The 27,950-nt window shown below is 43.6% G+C and overlaps 1 protein-coding gene across 1 annotated transcript in view; it reads left to right on the top strand.

Moving 5' to 3' along the window:
- LOC134799644 (ubiquitin carboxyl-terminal hydrolase puf) overlaps nt 1-27,950 on the top strand; it is an 84,163-nt gene that overhangs the window by 45,533 nt on the left and 10,680 nt on the right. Inside the window, exons 51-75 of the mRNA XM_063772083.1 lie at nt 487-664; nt 2,019-2,159; nt 2,625-2,776; nt 3,681-3,807; nt 5,052-5,162; nt 5,725-5,801; nt 5,875-5,983; nt 8,846-9,004; nt 9,054-9,170; nt 9,830-10,000; nt 11,322-11,522; nt 11,936-12,082; nt 14,959-15,123; nt 15,216-15,446; nt 15,652-15,798; nt 16,004-16,150; nt 16,463-16,597; nt 17,246-17,436; nt 18,097-18,294; nt 19,014-19,144; nt 19,506-19,621; nt 19,978-20,221; nt 25,683-25,889; nt 26,591-26,730; nt 26,916-27,047. Of these exons, the coding sequence (XP_063628153.1) occupies nt 487-664; nt 2,019-2,159; nt 2,625-2,776; nt 3,681-3,807; nt 5,052-5,162; nt 5,725-5,801; nt 5,875-5,983; nt 8,846-9,004; nt 9,054-9,170; nt 9,830-10,000; nt 11,322-11,522; nt 11,936-12,082; nt 14,959-15,123; nt 15,216-15,446; nt 15,652-15,798; nt 16,004-16,150; nt 16,463-16,597; nt 17,246-17,436; nt 18,097-18,294; nt 19,014-19,144; nt 19,506-19,621; nt 19,978-20,221; nt 25,683-25,889; nt 26,591-26,730; nt 26,916-27,047 (3,874 nt within the window). The remainder of the gene's footprint in view (nt 1-486; nt 665-2,018; nt 2,160-2,624; nt 2,777-3,680; nt 3,808-5,051; nt 5,163-5,724; nt 5,802-5,874; nt 5,984-8,845; nt 9,005-9,053; nt 9,171-9,829; nt 10,001-11,321; nt 11,523-11,935; nt 12,083-14,958; nt 15,124-15,215; nt 15,447-15,651; nt 15,799-16,003; nt 16,151-16,462; nt 16,598-17,245; nt 17,437-18,096; nt 18,295-19,013; nt 19,145-19,505; nt 19,622-19,977; nt 20,222-25,682; nt 25,890-26,590; nt 26,731-26,915; nt 27,048-27,950) is intronic.

Genomic DNA, 27,950 nt, shown 5'->3' with positions numbered 1-27,950 from the left:
GCTGTGCAAAGTAGCTCCATTATAAAAGGGCTGTGTAATTGTACAATCGGGGTCATTTGCGGTAAACCACCTTAAGGGCAAAAATCGTTTAAACGTCTTGTAGACGGTCGGGCGATATCATAAAAGTGATGACCAATAGCATGGCACTTATAAATGTGGGTGTTGAAAAAAATAGCGCAGGTAAAGTTTATTGCCGTCCTTTGTCTTTGTGACGACCGGCATTTGCAAATTAAGATAAGGAATCCAAAATGCATCCTAAATCCATCGCAATTGCAAAAAAAATGCATTGTAATTGGTTATCTCTATGGGAGGCGTAGTTTAGCTCGCTCGTAAGGATCTAGGTAATTTTTTTCTGAAGTGGTTCACCGGGAATGTCACCGATTGTACCATAATTTACCGTGTACCGATATTGTAGCTCTAAATAAGGCTGGCGCTAGTTCCATTTTCTATACAGTGTTGATATACTGGTACGTGATTGTTTACCAGGTACGAGCTAATAGGCGTAACAGTGCACACGGGTACCGCCGACGGCGGGCACTACTACTCGTTCATCCGCGACCGGCAGCACGCGCACCACGACCGCTGGCTGCTCTTCAACGACGCCGAGGTCAAGCCCTTCGACCCGGCGCACATCGCCGCCGAGTGCTTCGGCGGGGAGATGACGGTAACTTGTAGCATAGTGGGCACTATAGCGTCCATCCGGGACCACGACCGCTGGCTGCTCTTCAACGACGCCGAGGTCAAGCCCTTCGACCCGGCGCACATCGCCGCCGAGTGCTTCGGCGGGGAGATGACGGTAACTTGTGGTATAGTGGGCACTATAGGGTCCATCCGGGACCTCAACCGCTGGCTGCTCTTCAACGACGCCGAGGTCAAGCCCTTCGACCCGGCGCACATCGCCGCCGAGAGCTTCGGCGGGGAGATGACGGTAACTTGTAGTATAGTGGGCACTATAGCGTCCATCCGGGACCACGACCGCTGGCTGCTCTTCAACGACGCCGAGGTCAAGCCCTTCGAACCGGCGCACATCGCCGCCGAGTGCTTCGGCGGGGAGATGACGGTAACTTTTAGTATAGTGGGCACTATAGCGTCCATCCGGGACCACGACCGCTGGCTGCTCTTCAACGACGCCGAGGTCAAGCCCTTCGACCCGGCGCACATCGCCGCCGAGTGCTTCGGCGGGGAGATGACGGTAACTTGTAGCATAGTGGGCATTATAGCGTCCATCCGGGACCTCGATCGCTGGCTGCTCTTCAACGACGCCGAGGTCAAGCCCTTCGACCCGGCGCACATCGCCGCCGAGTGCTTCGGCGGGGAGATGACGGTAACTTGTAGCATAGTGGGCATTATAGCGTCCATCCGGGACCTCGATCGCTGGCTGCTCTTCAACGACGCCGAGGTCAAGCCCTTCGACCCGGCGCACATCGCCGCCGAGTGCGTCGGCGGGGAGATGACGGTAACTTGTAGCATAGTGGGCATTATAGCGTCCATCCGGGACCTCGATCGCTGGCTGCTCTTCAACGACGCCGTGGTCAAGCCCTTCGACCCGGCGCACATCGCCGCCGAGTGCTTCGGCGGTGAGATGACGGTAACTTCAAATAACCCTTTACAGTATATACAATGCCATATATGGCGGATATGATATTCAACTCTATTGACAGCTATTAAAGTTTAAATTTAAACAATTATTTTTTATTACATGCAGCCCCTTACTGCCTTAAAAAATCCAAAATAGTCGGTAGCAACAGGATTTCGCATCTGGTGAAAAATTGGAAAAGATTCCTTTATAGAACAGACCAAGCATAAAAGTTCGGGGCCGTCATGTTGAACTCCAATAAATAAATACATCCTTGGATAATCCGAAAATGACTTCTATGAGTTCTTTTCAATAATTTCCATATCCCAGTTCTCTTTTGACACATTTATCATCAAAGTTTACTACGAACCAGCTATTTCCACGCAAACAGCTCTATTGATTTATTTGTAAAGCCTTTTCTTATTCTGTATTTTTATTTCAGAGTAAAACCTACGACTCCGTGACCGACAAATTCATGGATTTCTCATTCGAGAAGACGAACAGCGCATACATGTTGTTCTACGAGCTGAGTCCGCCGCGGAGCCAGCGCGGGTCCGAATGCGGCCCGCAGGAGGAGCCACAGGTACTTAGCACTTTATTACTATGATTATAGAGTTCGGTTTAGTTTGAATAGCTCCATAACGGATAAATGTATGGTCTTCTCGAGCCAGCGTGGGTCTGAATGCGGCCCGCAGGAGGAGGCTCAGGTATTTAGCATTTTATTACAATGCACGTAGAGTTCATTTTGGTTGGTTAGTTCTTTTTTGCAATACTGAATGAGTGATAAGACTGATGTCATAGAATGTTGTTTACCGACAGATTTAGATCAGATTTAATAGAAGATTGAGAAAGCCTTACCGCCTAACTGTGATAGTGATAGAAAGATGCTGCTGAAAATATTATTCATAGCGCACAATAAAGATATACAGATGAATTTTCTTTGTTCTGATGCTTCCAGACGATTTCTTCCAACTATTGGCTGACCAGTTTACTGTCTTAGAAATACTGTTACTTTCAGCTTTAGTACAATCATTATTCTTTGTGACAGTCGTCGACAGCGGGCGAGTCGCCGCAGACGGTGGAGCGGCGAAGCGACGCGACGCCCAGCGTAAAGCTACCCCCAGACTTACTGAAATGGATATGGGACGACAACATGCACTTTCTGCACGACAAGAACATATTCCAGCACGCGTATTTCACGTACGTTTTGTTAATATTTATTGATACAATATAATATCTGGGAGACCGAGCTTTGCTCGGAAAACATATAAAAACTCCAAAATGCGCGTTTTCCCGCAGAGCTATAAATAAGACCTAGCTAGATCGATTTATCGCCCCCGAAAATCCCCACATAGCAAATGGCATCGAAATCGTTAGAGCCGTTTCCTAGATCCCCGAAATATATATGTATATAAATAAAAGAATTGCTCGTTTAATGGTATTAGATTAGATAGATAGATTAGATTAGCTCGCGTTGTATGTTTTGCCGAAATCGAATTTAAACTGCCGCAGGTCATACTAACACTAAGATAACTAAGGGTGGTATTCCACCTATCCAATTTCTTTGTTCAATGTGTATTGCGTCTCACATTTTGTGTTAATGAGAAAGTAAGACGCACTGTCATTGGACAAAGAAATTGGCCAGTTGGAATACCACCCTACAACACGTGATTTAAACCGTATGTTTTGCCGTTTGTGTGTGCGTTACGTCTATAAGATTATTTTCTGGGGAGTGAAGACTCTGACTTCTTCTTCTTAGAAAGAAAGAAGATGTATTTATTGGCACAACAGCGAATACAGAACACACTATATTTAAAAAAAGATTTTACTTAACCTATAAACATCATACCTATAATCTATAATCTTAAGACTACTGTAACATAATAACTAAACATTTGCTGTGACAATTGGTTTGGGCGTCAGCATAATGCTGTCAGCATCAACTCAGCATGAGTGACACTGCAGCATTGTTTTTCAGCCCAGACCAGGTTACAAATTAAAATGAACTAAATTAGCTTCTTCTTCTGAGTCTTAATTATTAGATCGATAGCGCGTCCCACTACGTTTGCTACGCAGAATCTAAATTTAAATTGTGTTCTGTCAGGTTCATGGGTCAGATGTGCAGTTCAGTGCCGCAGTCGCTGATGACGCTACGGCCAGAGGTCACTGAGGTCGCGGCCCGGCTGTCGACGTCCTTCTTCATCGAGACCTTTATACACGCCAAGGAGAAGGTAATGTACACTTGGGATTTCAAAACTTATTAGAAATAGGATGGGACTGGCAAGTCAACTGAAATAATGCCGACACTGATGTTAAGCGCGGTGACTATACTCTGTATCATTAGGTATTTAAATAAAAATTAACAAATAATTTGTGATTTTTCGGGTAGTTATAACATTTATTGGTTAACCAACCAAATGCAAAACCGCCTGGATCTGTCACTGAATGACCCGACTTTAACCTACATTATTTGATCGTGTAATATTTTTATCTACCCTCAACTGGCTTAACGAGCTATTTGAGGGTAGATTTTGTTTACTTTTATTTAAATACCGAAAGATAGAGACTATAATCAACGCGCATACCACACACGGCTCTAGACTACCGTCTTATATGTACCTAATGTACCTATAGGGTATTGGACTACTAGGCAAATCAGATTCTTTTTCCGAACTGTCAAAACGATTTTACTACGATGGAATTAATATGAAACACGTCAGTATGACGTCACAATCAAATTAACTACTCTTTATAATTTTATACGGGCTTTAAAATAGAAATTGTGTCTAAAAATAACTGCTGGCTACGTTTCTCTATGAATCTTCTGTGCTTTATTTCATGCATGGTGTAAAATAAATTATTTTATTTAAATACAGTCAAATACCCTATTGCATACCTAAATCTTTTAAAATATCAAATTAAATTAAGTTAATGCTAAGCAGAAGTTTTCTTGAAGAGTTAAACCCTCAGCTGAGCTGTTCATGACAAACAGCTCCGACAAGTGGCGACCGTGACAGGACTATACCTGCAATCTTCGGATGAATAACAGCTCCGACAATGGGGTTGGCAACTGTCAAAGGTTTGCATAGATGGCGCCATCATAGCTTGCCCCCTTTTCTATGGGATTTGGCTTAAAGGGCTGGCACCCAGGGCATAAATGTCGATAAAAAAAATTTACAAAATTCTAGGGATTGACAGGGCTAGCTATGCTGGCGCCATCTGCTAAATACTTCGGCCGGCCAACCCCATTACAATAAGTCAATATGTCAATTTATGTTACTACTTTAACTAGTGCGAGTAAGACACAGTCCTCTGGTTTCATTCTCTCTTTCTGACACTTTTCTCTAGTTTCTCATAATAGTCTAGCCCGACGACAACAGTCAACTTTGATTATCATAAAAAGAAACCGGGTTTTATATAAATCCGTGTGCTGATAAAAATAATGGCAAACAATAAAAATGTGTCTGTTTGTCAGCCAACGATGGTGTCGTGGGTGGAGCTGGTCACGAAGCAGTTCAATGCGTCGGCGGCCGCGTCCGAGTGGTTCCTCGGGCACATGGCGGACGACACGTGGTGGCCTATGCAGGTAAACTAATGTGATATCTACGACTATACACTTAAGGTTCAAAATTCCAATCCTAATCGCCAACGGCACTAAAGTGCATAAATGTCCAATTTGAACCATAATGATGAGGGTAATTTAACGCGTGTGGCGTATGCGCCGTCGTGCCGTTTTGACATTTCTCAATTTATTTCAATTTGAGCTTTATGCTCTAACATTATAGATCTATTTTGAACGTCTAGCTAGCCTTTTAAACAAATCATTAAAAACCCAGCTTATGCTCTAGTTTCCTAGGATAGCGGTGCCGTCATATAGCGGCCGTCTCCATACAAATACTACACCATCCATATTTAGCCGTATTATTTAGTATGGAGACGGCCGCTATATGACGGCACCGCTATCCTAGGAAAAACGAGCTTTAGTGTAGTGTTTAAACAATTAAACACCGAATCAAGTTTACTTAACTCACGTTAGTTTTCCTTTCATCTTTGTTACATACAATAAGTTAACAATCCTTTTAGTCTTGTGTGTCTCGATAAATATCTTTTTTCTTATTAATTAATTATTATTTTGTTTTTCTTTTCAGGTGCTAATAAAATGCCCGAACCAGATGGTCCGTCAAATGTTTCAGAGGCTATGTATGCATGTTATACAAAGGCTGAGGTAACTATATCTCCATCATTATTACATTCAACCCTATTAACAAGAAGCTAATGTTCATTTTGGCTTGTTTCAGATCTAGTCATTGTGCCTTGTACCTGCAGGGTATGGAGGAAGGCGAGGATAACAGCAAGTTTGGTGAAGCGAGTTGTGTTACTAGGTTTATAAGAATGTTATTGTCACTGGTGAGTGCTATATTCATGATATTAATAAGCTTTATTTATTTATTTATTTATTTTTTATTTATTTATGTTATGGAGATCCAACAGCTATCTATACAGACTATGCCAAATTAATAAGAGATGGAAAACCAATTACAGGATCACACATGTAGCTACAGATTATTACATTTAAGTTTACTTAAATGAAAAGTGTCAACGCTCGGACACAGCAACACACAACATAAAGTTTTTTACAGTACCTACATATTAAGTACAATCCAAAAATGACAATATTTTAAAACACCTACAATCAGAAATACAATAGAAAAGTAGGAAACAAAGATTGATTACACATGCTCAATCAAAACATTTTAGCGTCAAATAATGTTTAACCAAAGGTATCTTACAATTCAATATATCTATATCTAATTGGTTTGCCAGGTTGTTTAAAGCTCTACTCGCACGCGACAAGAAACTATTCTGTCTGTATTTTGCTTTAGCTTGTAAGACTTTCTCAACAGATCATTTTATTTGTTGTTCTTCTCCTGAAACCTTTGAGCGCTATAAATGTGTTTTTGTTTTGCTTTATTTAAAAGTGCATAAGTTCAGATGTAGTGCATAATTATTTTACATCGTATTTTCACGGAAACTTACGAACATGTCTTGCTGTTTCAGTCAGTCTCGGTACAAAAAGTATTGAGGTTGACCGAAGTAGCACGACAAATACGAACATTTCCGAGAAAATAAGATGGAAAACAATTATGCACTACATTTGTACTTTGAGTTGTCGCTGTGCATTGTAGTGGGGCATGGTAAGTGACGAGCTAGTGTTTTAATATTATTTTCCATGATTCTATAGGGTGAAATGTTTGGCTGCGTATGGCTAGGCTTAGAAGAAATGGAAACGGAATTTTTGTCACGACAAAAGTCTTGTTTGGCATCACATGATGTCGACATAACTGTATATTTATGAATGCCTGGGTTGCTGAAGGTTATATTTCTGACTTGACAACATTGTTACGAGAAACGATCAGTGTTATTTCATATTAAAGTTATACTAACGGACGTAATAAATGGCAATTTGGAACTGTAACTAAAACTCTAGGCCGGCTCCATAAATACGAGATTAGGACGGATTCTGGAGATATTTGGAAGAGGCACATAGACCAGATGTTGGGCACCGTAATACCAATTCAAGATGCAGAAGACCGATCCTAGAGATTTGCGACGGAGGTGTTATACCTATTTTGTGTTATCTATGAGACCTCTATGGCCATAGAAGAAATAGTCTTGACACTCGTGTCAATGTCATTCAATTGAATAACGTAAACATTTACATATGTTATTATTAATATAAATATTGAATACATAAAAAAAAGTGATGGGTTTTTCTAGTTAAATTATACATTATTATTTCAGCACTTTAAACTTTGACTAGCACGCATTTCAATGTTGTTGTTTAAGCAGTGTCACAATTATATTAAGAGTATTAAAAACTTAAAAAGCAGTTAATGAAATAACAAAATAATACTGTATGGATTTCCTACGCCTACAGGTTACAATACATTGCCATTAATCTATAGGTAGATAAAAAGTGTAAACGCGTCCCTGATGTCGCATGCACAAATACAAGCAACAGAATGCACGCACTCGTGTGTCAAGCCGTTCCGTGTAATAGCTACCTTACCGACTAAGCCTTAAGTATTATATTAGCGTGTCCGCCTTAGTTAAGGCTCCATTTTCAACCGTTTTTTATTTTGTTATAACGTCAGTGGCGGAATCTGCAGCTACCGCGGTTTCAAAACGAGCACGTGCTAAAAGTGAACATTAATTGGAACACGGGTCGTGTTTGCCACGATGTTGTAAGTGTATTGCATATTGATTGTCACTAGGTCGAGCGGCTGAATCTCTAAATTATCTCTCACTCATACTTGATAAGTGCGAGTGAGTTCGCTGCGAGACCTTGCACACTGATCGTGTGTCTTATTCAAAAGTAATCACCACTAATGTTGTAGTGACAATTGGCAATAAACTTATAATAATTGTGTTGTAATTTGAGCTGTTTTCTTTCAACAAGTATTGGCGGTACTTTATTTGTGTTAAATGGTGTATCGGACTGATTTGTTTAGGTCAGCGGTCGGCAACAAGCGGCCCGCGAGCCGCATGCGGCCCGCGAGCCCCCCTGGCTATTTTGTATGTAGTATTATCAAACAACAATGTCTGATAAAGTCACACATATTAACAAAAGTGCGGCCCGCGTCAACCTCCTTAACTACTATGTGGCCCCTGGCTGCTAAAAGGTTGCCGACCGCTGGTTTAGGTAATCGACAAAAATTTATCTCAATCGCCTATGCAAATGTTATTTTTAATAATTCAAGACGAAAGTTTAAATTTAATACTGTCGAAACTGCGGTGATTAAAATAGTTAGCTAAAAACTAACACAGCAAGGGAGGCGACCAAATATGAATCAAACTTTTTCCTATGTGGGGTTTTGTCATAAACTGACATAATCACTGTCTAGTACCATCGTCCACGCGGTTAAGACTGACATTGTAAACCTTATTGTGAGGAAATAAGGTCCACCAAGGAACATTCCTTACCTTAACTAGACTATGGTATACATAAACTACCGCAAATACTTCCTCCTAAAAACGCATTCAACACGTTTAACCTCGTAAGACCCAGCATATTATAAAGTTTTCATATTTTTAATTTGAACCTTATTCTTTAAGTAAATTGCAACGAATATCGTTTGTTTTAAAAATCAATGAAACAAAAGAAATCCTACTTTATTTGGTTCATGAAAGGTTCAAATTAGATTTCATGATTATGTAGATTGTAAATGTACATTTAGTCTCAGGAGGCTAATACTGCGTGCTTATTAGATGGAGAACGGAGCGCGATCTCACCTGCGGCATCTCACCGAGTACTTCAGCCTGCTGTACGAGTTCAGCAAGATGGGGGAGGAGGAGGGCAAGTTCATGCTGCGGATCAACGCCATCGCCAGCATGGTCAGCTTCTACCTGGGACAGAACACCGCTACGGTAAGTCATGTTGGACGGAGCGTGATCTCACCTGCGGCACCTCACCGAGTACTTCAGCCTGCTGTACGAGTTCAGCAAGATGGGCGAGGAGGAGGGCAAGTTCATGCTGCGGATCAACGCCATCGCCAGCATGGTCACCTTCTACCTGGGACAGAACACCGCTACGGTTAGTCATGTTGGACGGAGCGTGATCTCACCTGCGGCACCTCACCGAGTACTTCAGCCTGCTGTACGAGTTCAGCAAGATGGGCGAGGAGGAGGGCAAGTTCATGCTGCGGATCAACGCCATCGCCAGCATGGTCACCTTCTACCTGGGACAGAACACCGCTACGGTTAGTCATGTTGAACGGAGCGCGGTCTCACCTGCGGCACCTCACCGAGTACTTCAGCCTGCTGTACGAGTTCAGCAAGATGGGGGAGGAGGAGGGCAAGTTCATGCTGCGGATCAACGCCATCGCCAGCATGGTCAGCTTCTACCTGGGCCAGAACACCGCTACGGTTAGTCATGTTGAACGGAGCGCGATCTCACCTGCGGCACCTCACCGAGTACTTCAGCCTGCTGTACGAGTTCAGCAAGATGGGGGAGGAGGAGGGCAAGTTCATGCTGCGGATCAACGCCATCGCTAGCAAGGTCAGCTTCTACCTGGGACAGAACACCGCTACGGTAAGTCATGTTGGACGGAGCGTGATCTCACCTGCGGCACCTCACCGAGTACTTCAGCCTGCTGTACGAGTTCAGCAAGATGGGCGAGGAGGAGGGCAAGTTCATGCTGCGGATCAACGCCATCGCCAGCATGGTCACCTTCTACCTGGGACAGAACACCGCTACGGTTAGTCATGTTGAACGGAGCGCGGTCTCACCTGCGGCACCTCACCGAGTACTTCAGCCTGCTGTACGAGTTCAGCAAGATGGGGGAGGAGGAGGGCAAGTTCATGCTGCGGATCAACGCCATCGCCAGCATGGTCAGCTTCTACCTGGGCCAGAACACCGCTACGGTTAGTCATGTTGAACGGAGCGCGATCTCACCTGCGGCACCTCACCGAGTACTTCAGCCTGCTGTACGAGTTCAGCAAGATGGGGGAGGAGGAGGGCAAGTTCATGCTGCGGATCAACGCCATCGCTAGCAAGGTCAGCTTCTACCTGGGACAGAACACCGCTACGGTAAGTCAAGTTGAACGGAGCGCGGTCTCACCTGCGGCACCTCACCGAGTACTTCAGCCTGCTGTACGAGTTCAGCAAGATGGGGGAGGAGGAGGGCAAGTTCATGCTGCGGATCAACGCCATCGCTAGCAAGGTCAGCTTCTACCTGGGACAGAACACCGCTACGGTAAGTCAAGTTGAACGGAGCGCGGTCTCACCTGCGGCACCTCACCGAGTACTTCAGCCTGCTGTACGAGTTCAGCAAGATGGGGGAGGAGGAGGGCAAGTTCATGCTGAGGATCAACGCCATCGCCAGTATGGTCAGCTTCTACCTGGGACAGAACATCGCTACGGTTAGTCATGTTGAACGGAGCGCGGTCTCACCTGCGGCACCTCACCAACTACTTCAGCCTGCTGTACGAGTTCAGCAAGATGGGGGAGGAGGAGGGGAAGTTCATGCTGAGGATCAACGCCATCGCCAGCATGGTCAGCTTCTACCTGGGCCAGAACACCGCTACGGTTAGTCATTTTGGAAAATATACAAATTTTTAAGCCTTAGTACCGTCACAGTGTAAAAAGTAACAGTAGCCCGACGCCTTTGATGTTTGCGTGCCGACACCGCACAAGAAGACGGTAGGGTTGTCACAGACTTTTACACAACTGCCCAAAAGAAGAGACCCTAGCCATATAAGTAAGACCTGTAGGTCGTACCGAGCTACTAACAACGGCGTATGCAGCTCGGGTGCGCACGACCCATCCCTCGCCCCTCGCCCCTCGCACCCCGCACGATTGCCCTGTCTAGACGGCCTCGTCGAATGACTGTATTGTTTTATAGCCTGGGGTGCCGTTACTGGTTTAGTTCTAAATACGAATATAATCTAAGTGCCGGCTCCGCCATTTGAACTTTTTTATCATACATCCGTCTATGATGTATACCCAAGAGTTGTTATCACTTGAAAGAATCATTGGTTAGTTCTTAAAGTTTTGAAGGAAAGGGATCAATTACTTGCTGCGTCAAAAACGAATACAACTTAATATTTCCATGACCGTGTGGATTATTTGTACCATCGCCCACACTGTTAACTGTCCTTCGGTAAACCTTATTACAAATGGCATAAGGTCCACAGTAAGAGTGTTGCTGTTTGTATTGTTTACTCAACGTTATATTCGTCTTAGGTGGAATCACCATCGGAAGAAGCGGGCGGCAGCGGAAGCGGGAGCGGCAGCGGGAACACAGAAAGCGCGGGCGACAAGCTACGACCGGGCGCTCTAGACAAAATGGTGGCGCTAGTGGCGGGGCTTGTGGAGCGGTCGCGGGACGCCAACGGGCATTTAGCGTTGCAAGAGGCTGATGCTAAAGCGCTGCTTCATGCGAAGGTACGATGTCTATACAACATTTGTCGTGATTGTTTCACCGGATGGTCTCATTGGAAGGTCAGCGCTGGAAGTCGCCAGCAACATGCTGAGATGAGACGATTTCGTGGCTCTTTCTCCTTTTTTATGTTTCTCTGCTTGTATAATTTTCTTTTTTGTGTTTGTGCTCGCGAATAAAAATATTTCTATTCTATTTGTTAGAGGTAAGGTTTAAAATAAGAATACATTATGTAAACCTCTTGATAACTGTCATTTTCAATTTTCAGGGTCAGATATAAACTTTTACATCTTTATTTACTTTTCATTATGCGATGTTTATTTATGTCCACATGATAAATTCAAATTCCGTGACTTTAGACACAAAATAAAGACAGACTTTAGAGACAAAATGTCTGACCTGTTGTCTCTTTCCCCAGGGTTTCCCGTTCATCTACCAGCAGACGCGCGACTGCCTGAGCCTGCAGCAGACGCGCGCGCTGGTGTTCGCGCTGTGCCGCTGGAACGAGCCGCTCGCGCAGAAGATCGTTAGCATGATCTTCCAGGCCATCGCCAAACACTCCGAGGTACTGTATGTCTCTCTCTAGGGTTCCCGTTCATCTACCAGCAGACGCGCGACTGCCTGAGCCTGCAGCAGACGCGCGCGCTGGTGTTCGCGCTGTGCCGCTGGAACTAGCCGCTCGCGCAGCCGATCGTCGGCATGATCTTCCAGGCCATCGCCAAACACCCCGAGGTACTGTGTCTGTCTCTCTCTAGGGTTGCCGTTCATCTACCAGCAGACGCGCGACTGCCTCAGCCTGCAGCAGACGCGCGCGCTGGTGTTCGCGCTGTGCCGCTGGAACGAGCCGCTCGCGCAGAAGATCGTCAGCATGATCTTCCAGGCCATCGCCAAACACCCCGAGGTACTGTTTCTGTCTCTCTCTAGGGTTCCCATTCATCTACCAGGCCATGGCGATGCACTAGCTACTGTCTAACTAGTCTACCCCTAGGATTCCCTATAGATTTATAACATGAAGACCAGGTGAAGACCTATGCTGGAACGCGCTGGTGCATGATCTACCAGGCCATCGTCAAGCACTCCGTGGTACTGCGTCTAGACAGTCTACCCTCAGGTTTCCCTGTAGATAGATGATAGATGTAGACCTATGCTGGAACGCGCTGACACAGAAGATCATCAACATGGTCTTCCATACGTAAAATCGTATGTTTCCTCAGACACATTAAATATATTAAAAACGGGTCACTCAGTGGCGTGCACAGAGATTTGAGACTAGGTAGGCAAAATTATATCAGAAAACCGGGCAAGTGCGAGTCGGACTCGCGCACGAAGGGTTCCGTACCATAATGCAAAAAAAGGCAAAAAAAATAACGGTCACCCATCCAAGTACTGACCCCGCCCGACGTTGCGTAACTTCGGTCAAAAATCACGTTTGTTGTATGGGAGCCCCACTTAAATCTTTATTTTATTCTGTTTTTAGTGTTTGTTGTTATAGCGGCAACAGAAATACATCTGTGAAAATTTCAACTGTCTAGCTATCACGGTTCGTGAGATACAGCCTGATGACAGACGGACGGACGGACGCACGGACGGACAGCAGAGTCTTAGTAATAGAGTCCCGTTTTACCCTTTGGGTACGGAACCCTAAAAAATGAGATCTACTAACTCACCAAAAAAATTGCGTGATGGTTTTCATTTTGTTGTCAAGTCTTTTCAATTACTTCTTTTTTTTTGGCTAAACGAACGCTTTGAAAACGCATCATTTTTAATAGTTTGCACACACACACCCACCGTACAACTTTCACAGTTAAAATTATACATTTTTTCACTAATCGCACTTTATAATTTCCGGCAACTGTTAACTGTTATCTCATAAACTCACCAAAACAAACAAACAATGGCGACCGAATAAAAAATGTAAATAAACTTAACCAAATACTGTAAACGAATAAAAAAATAGTCTCGTATTTGCACTAAATTACCATAGCAAATGCTACTTTTTAAAATAGTCACGTAAACATCGGAACTATTCGGAAACTTTCGAGCGTCATTCGTTTAGGTTTGGTACGAAAGACACTACCTATTGCGTCTAAATGTGTGCGTTACTTGTATAATTGTGTGCTCGTACTTATAGGAAGGCCCACTACACTGTAACCGCGTAACGACGACTCACGGAGAGGCACACATAGAAAGATTTAGACGGAAATGTTTTCTGTCTTTGCCGTGCAAGGCACGTAGCGGCGCTAGTGCCGCGTGGTGTAAACTTCGTCGCGTAGAATGATATAATGATGACTTGATGACAAAGCTTAACCGGTAGATGGAGCGCTTATTAATTTTTAGAATGTTTTAAGTTATATCGATTACTGATAGTACGATCAAGTATACATTAAATTAAGTAGTTTAAGAGGATAGACATCGGAATTATAGTAGGGTAGGCAGTGCCTTTTTGCCTTTATGAAGTGCACGCCACTGGGGTCACTCATGTATTTTAAGTCGAAAAACGCTCGACATGTTTCACTCCGTACCGAGGAGTATCATCAGGAGCTTGCGTTTACGGTGACGGACCGGCGCAGACTGCGGGCCGCAGCTCTCCGCGCCCGATGACTCGGCGCAGGCGCCGGTGGCGGCAGGGGGGGCGAGAAACTACCCCCATTTATGGCATTATTGTCAAAAGATGGGTTGCACACAACACTCACTACGTCATTCGCTAATGGTTCGTCCACACTGTCCACCGACGTAGTACCCAAAACAGTTTTCCAGCTTGTAGGCACTGACCAACCACAATCACGGTTAAAATTCGGATGACGACTAATTTCGATAGCCTCCCGTACTTTTCGCTGAATCACAAACTTTTCTTTCGCGAGCACGGTTACCTTATCGAAACGTATATAGTGAGTCGAATCCGAATCCAATACGTGTTCCGTCACCGCAGAGCCCCGACTATCCCTGTTCTTCATACTACGTATGTGCTCGGATAATCTGGTGGAAATGTTTCGGCCCGTCTCTCCTATGTAGTTTTTACACTACGTGAAAACGTGACTTAAAATACGTGAGTGACCCGTTTTTAATATAAGTATTTTATATGTCTCACGGATGTTTTCCTCAGACACATTAAAACTATCTTTATTTCGAACTAAATTGTTGGCATAACCCTGACACGAAAGTGTCAGCTTTTCATTCCTAGACGGGTTCAGAACTAGGACAAATCTGGGGAAACTTGGACGGGTGAAAGCGCTTAATTTGCTAGGCAAGCTTTATTATGCTGTTGGTATGATTGTAAATTGTAAAATAGACCCACAAAAGCAATAAATAAATGAATTATGAATTAATTCTATGCACAATCTTCGAACGGTTACAAACTTAGTCGAAAGAGTTTACAACCCCTCCGAGTTGGAATACTTTATCACTACGTATTCTTACGTATTTTTCTCTTTTTGTTAACAGAGCTGCGGATCTTTTTTCAAGTTGCTGACGCTATTGGTTGAAGGCAGCGGCGGCGGTGCGGGTGCGAGCGGCGGGCTGCCCTGTTTTACCCAACTAGTGCTGGCGCGGTTATGGGACTGTTCGGACGTGTGTCCGCACGCTGCGCTGGAGTGGCTTGCGCTGCAGGTAATGACAGCGTGGAGTCAAGTCTGTAACAAGCTCTTAATTATGACGAGATCATGGACTTACATCTTATCTTTTATCTATGTTTGTATTAGGTCCCACGCAACAAGGCGGCGCACGCCTGGGCGCTGCGCACGGCGGAGCGCTGGGTGGAGCCGCAGCTGCTGGCGGCGCCGGCGGCGCGCGTGCGAGCCGCGGCCGCGCTGCTGCTGGTGGCGCTGGTGCCGTCGCAGCACTTCCGCCAGGGCTACGCGCGCGCGCGCCCCACGCCCGCCGCCAACCACCAGGCCAAGCTGCCCGACACCGCGCACCACACGCTGCACCAGGTACACTAGTCTACACCTGCCGGCTATAGCCTAGAGCGCTGGGTGGAGCCGCGCTGCTGCTGGTGGCGCTGGTGCCGTCGCAGCACTTCCGCCAGGGCTACGCGCGCGCGCGCCCCACGCCCGCCGCCAACCACCAGGCCAAGCTGCCCGACACCGCGCACCACACGCTGCACCAGGTACACTAGTCTACACCTGCCGGCTATAGCCTAGAGCGCTGGGTGGAGCCGCGCTGCTGCTGGTGGCGCTGGTGCCGTCGCAGCACTTCCGCCAGGGCTACGCGCGCGCGCGCCCCACGCCCGCCGCCAACCACCAGGCCAAGCTGCCCGACACCGCGCACCACACGCTGCACCAGGTACACTAGTCTACACCTGCCGGCTATAGCCTAGAGCGCTGGGTGGAGCCGCGCTGCTGCTGGTGGCGCTGGTGCCGTCGCAGCACTTCCGCCAGGGCTACGCGCGCGCGCGCCCCACGCCCGCCGCCAACCACCAGGCCAAGCTGCCCGACACCGCGCACCACACGCTGCACCAGGTACACTAGTCTACACCTGCCGGCTATAGCCTAGAGCGCTGGGTGGAGCCGCGCTGCTGCTGGTGGCGCTGGTGCCGTCGCAGCACTTCCGCCAGGGCTACGCGCGCGCGCGCCCCACGCCCGCCGCCAACCACCAGGCCAAGCTGCCCGACACCGCGCACCACACGCTGCACCAGGTACACTAGTCTACACCTGCCGGCTATAGTCTAGAGCAGCGGTCGGTAACCTTTTAGCAGCCAAGGGCCATATATTAGGACGTTAAAGCGGGCCGCACTTTGTTAATATTTGTGACTTTATCAGACATTGTCGTTTGTCAATATTCCATACAAAATAGCCAGGGGAGCTCGCAGGCCGCCTGTTGCCGACCGCTGGCCTAGAGCAACCACAAACCGCGTGCAAACATTCAGTCTCCATTCTCCATTCAATAAACTCCATAAAATAAACGCAACGTATTTATGGGCCAACCTGTAATGTCACCCAATTTGCAGGTGTACACAATGCTCCTGGGCAAGCTGAAAGCGGCGCGGAAATACACCGACATAGCGGTGCACGGCACCATGAAGCTGACGGCATATTTCGGTGTCATGTCCTACTGCGTCGTCAGCCGCGTCGAGAAACTCATGGTAAGGGTGCTATTTCATCAGTCCAATGTGTATTGTGTCTCACATTTTGCTTTAATGAGAGAGTGAGGAACCACTCTTGCAGACAATATTGATTCAATGTTTGTAACAAATTCTCATGAAAAAAAAAACAATTGAGGACATAATAGTTCTGCCAGCCAGCCAGCCAGCCTGTTGCGTTCAATGTAAACAATTTGGACTGATTATGAACAGATTTTTTTCTTTGTAACTTAAAATTGAGCTCAGTCTCCTTGTCAATTGGATTTGTTTTCTTATTGTTTTAACATGTTTGAAGTTCTTATGTTAAATGTTAAAATTACTTAAAAAGTAATACGTACACTTGCACTTGCTATTATAAAACAGACTCGTTATCCATACGGTTTCATTTTTAGTCCGTTAGTTGTTTGTTCTGTTCTACGAAGCTCGTACAGATGTAATGCATAATTGTTTTCCATCGTATTTTCTCGGAAACGTTCGTATTTGTCACGCTACTTCAGTCAACCTCAGTACTTTTTGTACCGAGACCGACTGAAACAGCAAGACACGTTCGTACGTTTCCATGAAAATACGATGGAAAATAATTATGCACTAGATCTGTTCTCGTTTATCCCAAAGGATTTTTCTTAATCTTCGTCCTCTCTTTCCACCTAGTTCGGCCAGTACTTCAATGATCTCTGGGACCTGTACCACCCGGCGATATCAGAGCCCTCTGTAGCGGTCCATCCGAACAAACAGGCGCTGTTAACGTTTTGGCACGCCGTATGTGTCGATTGCGCGGAGAACGTACAGCTAGCGGTGGCGAATCAGCGGCTCACGAAGCACATAGCGTTCAACTATATACTGTAAGTGCTAGCATTATGGTTCAAGTTTAAGTGCGTTGTGACGACGTGTGCTTAGAAATGTTAATGGTATACCTACTCATCATCATCATCAGTATTTAAGAGCTATGCTCTTGTCGGTGGAGTAATCGCCACTCTTCTTTTTGCTGGGACAGCCTCCCTTTTAACTCCCTCGTATACCTACTAAAAGTTATAAATATATAATGTATAGATTTTTTTTGTGGAAACAAAACTTCAAGAGAAACGAAAGTTTAAAGCGGTCAAAATTAAAAACCTGAAAATGATTCCTGACGGAATCTACGACAAAAACATGGCCACCGGCATTGTATAAGACATAATTATCGTCATTACTATTAAGGAAAATCAGAGTCGTAGTCTCAAAATCTAACAGATTACAGACCTAGATTGAAACCTCAAACTTAACTCCCCGACGATTATTGAGAATTTTCTGTAACCTCTTGGGGTTCAATGTCCTAATACTAGTACAAATTACCTCCAATGAAATTTGAATGATAATGAAATGGAAGAGAGTTGCTTTTGTTTAGTTTCGTTCGATTTTAAAACAAAGCAAATTCAACTCTATTTCTTACTACCAATGATTCAAATTTGACTGCCAATTTTCCTTATATGGTGGCTAGAGGTTAAAGTGATGCCATTTCCCAGTGCGGACCACGAAGACGGCGAAGTAGTAGCGTACAACCGCGCTATGCTCCCTCCCTACTACGCCCTCCTGCGGCTCTGCTGCCGTCGCTCGGGCGCGTTCGCTCGCTCGCTCGCCCAGCACCAGAACATACACTGGGCCTTCCGCAACATCGCGCCGCACGCGCACCTCTACCCCGGCGCCGCGGAGGAGCTGCTCAGGTATGCTGTCCGAACTATATCGTCAGGTGACAAGCAAAACTCACTAATTACCACTACAAGTTCATAGCACAATAAGGTTAATTTTTGTTTAATTTTTTTTTAGTAATTAGTGAGTTTTGGTTGTCACCTGACGATATGTAATAGGAAAGCTTTTATCGCCGCACTTCCCGCCAAAGGAGCAAAGCATTTGTGTCTTCGGTTTGTTAATTTGTATGTATCGGCACTATACCCGTTCAAAGTTGTAAGTACTTAACTTTTCTGCTACCTGCTGCAGGTTGTCTGGAAGAGATCGCTTTTTAGCGATAAGACCGCCTGTTGTTACCTAGTCTTAAGCTTGTATTTCGCTTATATTTACTTACTTATTCCCATTTCTTAGGGTGGTATTCCACCTGTCCAATGTGTATTTTGTCTCACATTTTGCTTAATGAGAGAGTGACACGTAATGACATTGGACCAAGATATTGGACAGATGGAAGACCAACCTTAGATACATGGCACACCAATAGTAAGAGGGTATCTCGCTCGCTTCTTCCCAGAATGTGCGGACAAGACATGGGGTTCTTCAAGAATATGGGTTCTCAAGGGTCGGCAACGCATAAATGGCTCGTCTGATTTTGTCCATGGACTGGCTGACTGTACTATTCGTTGAAAAGTTCGATCGAACACTTGGCGGACTTCTCGTATAATCTGTGCCATTAAAAAATGTAATGTGTGTGTAGGCTAGCGCGTATCCTTGCCGCGCGCGGCAGCGGCAGCAGCGGCAACAGCAACAGCAGCAGCAGCAGCGGGGAGACCGACGGCCGAGAGGCGGCCGCCTTCCGGCGCAGCACGCTCTCCGCGTATCTGCAGGGTAAGGAAGCTTCGAGTTCGAGTGATAGTGATGATTGTGGTACCTACTGCTAAATCTTAAAGGTTAAATTTAATTGACAAGTACAGCTTTAGCGTTTACCGCCGGGGAACGGGTACAACAACAACGTGTAAACAAGAATTTTATTGTTATAAATCGAAACCTCGATTTCTAATTCACAGAAGTTGGAACTTATACGATTGCAGCTCACTATGAGTTGCCCTTTGCCTGTTCATCCTAACTTGAAAAACATGGTTTAGCATTTCATGGGTTACCAATTGTCGGTCAAAATAAATAAAAATTATTCACGAACAATGAAATGATCGAATTATTTATATTTTGTAACATCGTAGTTGGCTTTCAGGTTTAAACGGCAGGACGTGTTGGACGACGCTGATCTCGGCGTTCTGCACGCTGGTGGAGAACGAGGATGACAGGCTGTACGTGGTGTATAATGGGGGGCTGCAGATGACCTTCGAGGTTAGTGTACCTGCTACATATATTTAGGATTTTATATGTCAACTTTATTTTAAATTTACCGCGAAATCTTACCTCTCAGCTGGATATATTTGTACGTGGATTGGGAATTCTTTTACTTAAGTTATGTTTGAGGCAAGTTTGTCTGTTTTGTGCCGAAACGTGTGGCGTTTGGTATGTAAATACGTACTTCTGTTTCACATGTGTCTTTTTTAGACACGACTATAACGAATATTCGCACACTAGTGAATATGTACGGAAATAAGACTTGGGAATATGATTGCGTGTCCATATATTTACGATATGTTGTCTGCGCAGCCTCTCCGCTAGATACGGCTAATGCAAGATAATGTTTACAGGCGTTACACAGTCTCCACGCAGTAGTAGTGGAAGGCGGCAGCGGGTCCCACGGCGTCCGAGAGGAGCTGCTCGCGGCGCTGCGCTGGGCTCGGGCGCTGTGCCGCACGCTGCGGACCCGGCGCGACGCCAAGGAGGCCCGCGCGCTGCTGCTGGCCTGCAAGGACTGGCCCGAGTGCGCCCGCCGGCTGCTCACCATGCTCAACCTGCACGCGAGGCCCAAGCAGCTCCGGGACCTGGCGTTAGGTCAGTGCAACTGATACTCTCATATCCAATAGGGTATTTGACTACTAGGGTCATTCCAGGTGATTTCAACAAATCGAGTGTGCCGTATGATTTTTGATTTGAATAAAAAAAATTGAGGATATACTTCATGGTGGCAGAAGTGCTGAACCACCGCCAGTTTTTTTTTTATCTTTTAATTTCCAAGTTTTGCCCATTCGAAGTTAGCAGTGGGGTTAAATTCCTGCTTTTACAAAATCAGACCTAACTTTTTTTCTATAAAAGGTAACGAAATAATTATTACTTTTTTTGATTAGGTAAGAAATGTGGATATTATACTGTATGACAAAATTTATCTGAATTAACTACAAAAAAAATGGTGACCACCCGAAGTGTATACCTAATTGGTCAATTATTGCAATTTTAAATTGGTTCTTGTGCCAACCCTGGTGCATATCAAATATTACTTTTTTCTGAAATATAAAGTACTTGCCGTGTTCATCTTGTAAAAAAAATATAATTGTGTTAGATCAATTACTTCTAATAGAAAAATATAAGTGAAAATTGAGAAATTCGAAAAATGCTCATGTTTGACTCTAAAAAAATCCATGTGGAAGATAAAATAAAAATTTGATTTTAGTCAGCAAATATAGCTGATATCTTCGTTAATTAGATTTAGAAAAAAAAGTTTTGTTATTTTGCCTATTTTTTGAAATATGATTTTTTAAACTGCTCATCTCATACATTTTCGCTCTTGTTGTATTTATGCAGATTAAAATACATATGACCTTAAACTTATAAATATGAATGAATTCGATGGAAAAATATAAATAAAATCCAGACGATTGAAATTTACTTTATATATTTATACAAAAAAAAATCATTTGCAAACCTTTGCTACTTCAAAATTTTCTGAAGTTGAATAACGTCGCACTTTTAATTCACCACTTCATTATCTCCTAGATAAATACGATTTCCTATAGAACTTCGATAAGGATTATTGGGCCGTTTACTTATTACCCATGTAACATGCAAATAAAGCTTGTTAACAAGTCAGGAGGCGTCGGTTATTCACTACACGGCCATGGTATAATAATATACTCCGCCTGGTACTCTATTCCCGTCTTTTCTAGGTCACCTAACTGACACAAGCCTACGTCATCATGCGACAGCGCTATATGATAATATGCGATAGCGCTATACATAGCGGCCATGTTATTGTGACGTAGGCCTGTGTCACTCAGGGAATAGAAGACCATGTTTTATTAGACCATGTACACGGCTAAATTAAGAAACATTCGCAAGTGATTCACAATCCTTGTCAGGTAACAGTGCATTGTCGAATTTCTACCCTCATTAAATTTACAAATGAAATTATTGCCATGTCAAAAAAAATATTTGAACATAAAAAACGTAAATAATATCCGTATGACCAATTACCGTCCCATTTTTATTAATTTATAACATAAAACATTTTGTATCGATAGTAGGGTGGTCCACGGTTGTATGGAGAAAAAAAAAAGTTTTCTAAATCTACCTCCACATAGCTAGTTTTTGTCTGTCAATGAGTTGAAATCGTTGTGCAAAATATTAACTCATTTGATTGCGTTTTACTGGTCGCTCATGCAATCATCATTTATGTTGCCTAGTTTTACATCAAAAATACTATGTCGACTCGATCCGCACCAAGGAATTGGCTTTTAGGGAAGTCAATTTCAAGTTTTTCTACGGCACGACTGCCTCGAGCATTAGACGTACTTCGTGTTCTTCAATTTTACCATATAGATGAGGGCAATACCTTGCCAGTAAGTTACAAAAATACCTGTGATGCAGTTCTATGTGTTTGGGAGCGAGCGAGGATACCTACGCAACGTGTCGATTCGTGTGTACGAAAACTATCTAAATTACATACGCAATACTTACTCCTGAAAAAGAACCGTGCTCGTCAAAGTGATAATCATGTGATGCGTCAGTGTATGTTTGAAAACGACCTTGAAAAATTATTTGATATAGCCACAAAAGATGCTTTTAGTACAATGAAAAATGAGGAAGACCGACTTTTTCTACAAAAACAAAGGGAAAGTGTATTTTCGTGCAGTATGGGCAGTGTTGATCTTGTTACGACAGCAAAAGAGAACAGGAAGAGGCAACGGGAACAAAGAGAAGGTAATTTCAAGAAGAGATACGAGTGTATGGAAAATAATGAGCAACGTGAAATAACTGAGCATTCGTCAAGTTCTTCAGAAAGTTCCGACAACGAAATATGTTTCCCACTCTCACGTTATGATATTAAATTATGCCAAGAACCTAAGGCTTCTTCTTCAGACCAATGCACTAATATTTTTAAATCTGCAGAAGTTGTCGCTGCTTTAGATCGTGTAAATTTGCCCGATAGAGGAGCTGTCTTTGTAGCAGGAGCTATTGTCAAGGCTTTAGGGCATAATATTTCAGATAAAACTCTCTCCCGGAGCTCTGTGAGACGTGGCAGAAGAGTAGAAAGAGAGAGAGCAGCACAAGCGGAACTAACAGCTCCTGAAATGGATGGACCCTTGCTTCTCCACTGGGACGGCAAACTCTTGCCAGATATTGATGAATCGAAAACCAAAGTTGATCGAATCGCCATACTTGTGTCTGGGAATGGCCATGAAAAGCTTTTAGCTATCCCTAAAATAGACAGAGGAACAGGAAAAGCTCAAGCCCAAGCATGCGTCGATACGGTTAAGGCATGGAACATGACTCACTCCATAAAAGCACTCGTATTTGATACAACAGCAAGCAATACTGGCCTACACACAGGTGCTTGTACAGAAATTGAAAAAGCCCTTGAAAGTGAACTAGTTTGGGTTGCGTGCCGGCACCATATCATGGAGATTGTACTTTCTGCAGCATTTTCATCTTTGTTTGGTTCTACGGGAGCTCCGGAAGTAGGATTATTCAACCGTTTCCAAAAAAAGTGGCCAAGTTTCAACCACACGGTGTACAAGGCGGCTGAAAATGAACTGTTTGAAAATCCAATGCTTAATATGCTGCGGAATGATTTACAAGAATACTTATCGAATGCCTTGAAAAACCAGCAACCGAGAGATGATTACAAGGAGTTTCTACATTTGTCTCTTCTATTTCTGGGCGGCGGAGGTGTTGAAGAAAGATTCCGAGCACCTGGCCCCACGCATCATGCTCGCTGGATGTCAAAAGCCATTTACGCAATTAAAATATATCTGTTTCGAGAACAATTTCACTTGACCGGCCGAGAGTCCAAAAACGTAGAACAGTTTGCTCTTTTTGCAGTTTTAGCTTATGTGCGTTATTGGAATGAAGCACCTCTGGGCATCAAAGCACCATTGAACGATTTACTGTTTTTGGATACCCTAAAGTCGTACCCTAATAAAAAAATCAGTGAAAAAACTTATAAAGCTTTTGCAAGGCACCTTTGGTTTCTTTCTGAACATTTAGTTGCATTTGCATTTTTTGATGACCGAGTGTCTTCAGAAAACAAAGACAAAATGGCAAAAAATCTAACTCGCCCAAAAAATACTAACTTTCCTCGACGCATCGATGTGGGTACTCAGGGCGAGGGAAACGTTCAGTTAGAAAGTTTCGTTACTGAACGAACGTTATCCTTTTTTGACATCCTTGATGATGATGGAAAACAAAAAAGCCAGCTATTTTTGAACTTTCCATCTTATAAATGGCCAAGTAACAAGGTTTTCTTAGAATTACAGGAAAAGAGTGCCAAGGTCAGAGTTGTCAATGACACGGCTGAACGAGGGATCAGTTTGATTCAAAAATACAACCAGACTCTTACCAAAGACGAAGAACAGAAGCAATATATTCTCCGTCTAGTTGCAAATCACAGAAAACGGTTTCCTGTGCCATCTAAATCTTCGTTAGTTTAATAGTTTGTGGTTAATAAATTTTTCTTCATACATTTTTTATTTCAAACTTTGTTTGTTTTGAGCTACCTCTAAATGCCACTCGATTCTTATGAAAATTGATATATACGGTTTTTATAGGTCTTAGACAATAATGAGCTATGTGGAGAAACAGTTTTCAAAAAAAATTTTTTTTGGACCACCCTAATCGATAGTTGTAAAAAGTAGCATGTTAAAAAAATCATATTGCAAAAAATAGGCAAAATAACAAAACTTTTTTTTCTAAATATAATTAACGAAATTATCAGCTATATTTTCTGACTACAATCAAATTTTTATTTTCTCTCCACATGGATTTTTTTAGAGTCAAACACGAGCATTTTTCGAATTTCTCAATTTTCACTTATATTTTTCTATTAGAAGTAATTGATCTAACACAATTATATTTATTTTACAAGATGAACACGGCAAGTACTTACATTATATTTCAGAAAAAAGTAATATTTGATATGCACCAGGGTTGGCACAAGAACCATTTTAAAATTGCAATAATTGACCAATTAGGTGTACACTTCGGGTGGTCACAATTTTTTTTGTAGTTAATTCAGATAAATTTTGTCATACAGTATAATATCCACATTTCTTACCTAATCAAAAAAAGTAATAATTATTTCGTTACCTTTTATAGAAAAAAAGTTTGGTCTGATTTTGTACAAGCAAGAATTTGACCCCACTGCTAACTTCGAATGGGCAAATATTGGAAATTAAAAGATAAAAAAAAAAACTGGTGGTGGTTCAGCACTTCTGCCACCATGAAATATATCCTCAATTTTTTTTATGCAAATCAAAAATCATGCGGCACACTTTTTAATTCAAATTTGTTGAAATCACATGGAATGACCCACTAGTCAAATCAGTTTCTTTTTTCGAACTGTCAGAACGATTTTGCTGCAATGGAATTTATATGAAACACTAGCATGTGACGTCATAATCAATTTACCTACTCTTTATAGTTGTATATGGGTTTTAAAATAGAAATTGTGTCTAAAAGTAACTGCTCTCTATGTTTCTCTATTAATCTTCTAGTGCTTTATTTCATACATGGTGTAAAATAATTTACATTAAATACAGTCAAATTCCCTATTTAGAATATAATCATATTCATATTATTATATATTCATTTAGATCATTGTCAGCTCGGAAGAGTAGACCCATAGCCAACTTTCTGTATACAGGAAATTCTTTGCTTTGTCGTTCCTTTTGCTTCTTGCGTCGATAATAATCAGGTTATCAGGCGGCCTAGCCGATCGCTAACGATCGCTTGCGCTTGGCCATCGAATCGCTTTGTGTCTCTCTACCCCTCTTCTATATTAGTGTGACAATGACTGTTGCGTTTCATTCGCTACGGAGCGTTAGCAATTGGCATGTTGCATAGCGACGTGCCATTTATTCCGGTTCTCAGCAGCATGAACGTCGAGTGTGGGGCGGATTTGGTCAGTTCAGCATGTCGGGCCCTAGCCCTTTGAAATTTTTTCTGACGCCTTGTTTTGCTTTATGTGGATGATCGGTTTAATGGCATGAGTATAGTGTAATACGTGTCCCTCTGGGTGCAGGCGTGCTGCGCGAGCTGGTGATGATCGGCGGCGGCGCGGCGCTGGGCGCGCTGGTGCCGCTGGCGGCGGGCGTGCACGCCGGCGCGCGCGGCGCCGCCCGGCCGCGCACGCGCGCCGCGCTGCACGCCGCGCTGCCCCCCGCCGCCCGAGCCGCGCCGCCCGGCCACGCCCAGCCCACCGTCTACCGCCCCTACCACAAGTTCATCGGTCAGTATCACTATACACACCCACACGAACACAACTCTAAACCGAGTGCAAGGGTGTGCGCTGCGGCCAAATACCGCAGGGGATCGAACGGGGATTTCGCTTCCACAGTATACGCATGCGAAATATATGTCCTTATTGAGGATTCGGATCGTGGCGCCTTATGATCTTGGATACTTTTAAGTCTTTTTACATCTCTCTGCAGTAGTAGATTGTAAAAATTGACGACCAGTCTGGCCTAGTGGGTAGTGATCCTGCCTGTGAAGCCGATGGTCCTGGGTTCGAATCCCAGTAAGGGCATTTATTTGTGTGATGACACAGATATTTGTTCCTGAGTCATGGTTGTTTTCTATGTATTTAAGTACATATTTATATATTATATATATCGCTGTCTGAGTACCCACAACACAAGCCTTCTTGAGCTTACTGTGGGACTTGGTCAATCTGTGTAAGAATGTCCTATAATATTTATTTATTAAAAAAAAAAAAAAAAAGGTCAAATTATTTAAGCACGATAAAATTAAAAATTTTGATGCCAGTTACATGATGTATTACAAAAGATCTAAACCATTGTTATAAGTCACGATGCTAACCGTCCTCTTATTTCTAAATTTGTAAGCTGCTGGATTAATTTGAACAAACGCTTCTAAATTGTATATTTACTACAATTTGTACACGTTTTAACTGATGATTTATTTACGCAGACACGTGTTGTCGGGTGGCGTGGCGACAACGCTGCATGTCGGAGCAGCTGGTGCTACTGTCGGCGCTGTGCGCATTAGAAGCGGTGCCGCTGCGGTTCAACTACTTCGCAGCCTTCTGGTACGAGGTCGCCACCACGCCGGTAAGCGTCACAAATTATCTGTACAAAAATTTTGAGTTCTCTGAAAAGGAATCAACTTTCTACAAAAGACTTGGATATTTAACAAGTTAAAAAGAATTGGAATTTTAAGAGTTTGAAGTTTTAAAGTATAGGACTGAAAGGACTATATTTTCAACGAACACTAACATATTTTGGCATTGTTACAGGGAGACACGAAGCTAGAAGAGATGCTTCTGGAGTGCAGTGTAGTGTCGGAGTACGTTGACGCGGTGTTCGACGAGCGGGAGTCGCTCGAGGACCCCGCCATACACGACTTCGTGCGACACTACTACCCTAAGGTACGTGTGTACTGTAAGATTAATGATATTATTTTTATTTTTGACCAATTCTGGCCCTAGCTCGAGTCACCGAATGGCGATATTAACAACGGATCATAATATTTGCTCGCGGTTGATTCGCGAGGCAACCGTGCGTGTTACACGTTTGTCGTGTGAGAACACGCCGCTGATACACGCACGTCTATTAAAGGAGGGTTATAATTTCGCGAGTGAGTCGATCTGAATTTTTCCGGATAACAGACGGCCGTATTTTAGTATCAGCCTTAATTTTAAGATCTGAAGCAAAATGAAACTGTTGCGAGTCATACACTCGGCGTCACGGAAACCGCACACCCACCGATTTTTGTTTCAATCGAATATAGCTCTTATCATATGTATTATACCTTCTCAATATACAGGGTGGAAAGGCACGACGATCCTTTCCGGAAATGGGAGATAGTTTAGCCTAAGCTCTATATTTTCTCCATAGAAACTATGTTAATATGGGCAACCGTTTCTAAATTATGACCTTTTAAACATCCACGCAAAAAACTACTTTGTTCTAACCCTAACAGGTGACAGGGTCAATGAACTTACTTGTAAACAATCAGTATTCGACAGGAAATTATGCTAATTTGTTGCCATCTAACCATTTTTAGGTCTGCTTACAGCACGGTAAGAATCATTGCAGGATTTTCGCTTTCTTAGTGGTTCCACTTGTTCAATACTTGAATGAAATAGTTATGTTATTCCTTAATATTAATAATACTAACCACAACATTGTTTACAACGACAGTTCAAATGGTGACATTGACAACCACTCAAAAGTACGCAATCGTCTTATAAATATCTCTGGTTTCCTTGACTGATAAAAAGGTTTTAGTTTCTTAACACGTTTCACAAAATTATTTTCGAATAATTGGA

The sequence above is a fragment of the Cydia splendana genome, chromosome 18 (assembly GCF_910591565.1).
Source record: "Cydia splendana chromosome 18, ilCydSple1.2, whole genome shotgun sequence".
Classification (NCBI taxonomy): Eukaryota; Metazoa; Arthropoda; class Insecta; order Lepidoptera; family Tortricidae; genus Cydia; species Cydia splendana.
This window is presented reverse-complemented; position numbering and strand designations above follow the sequence as displayed.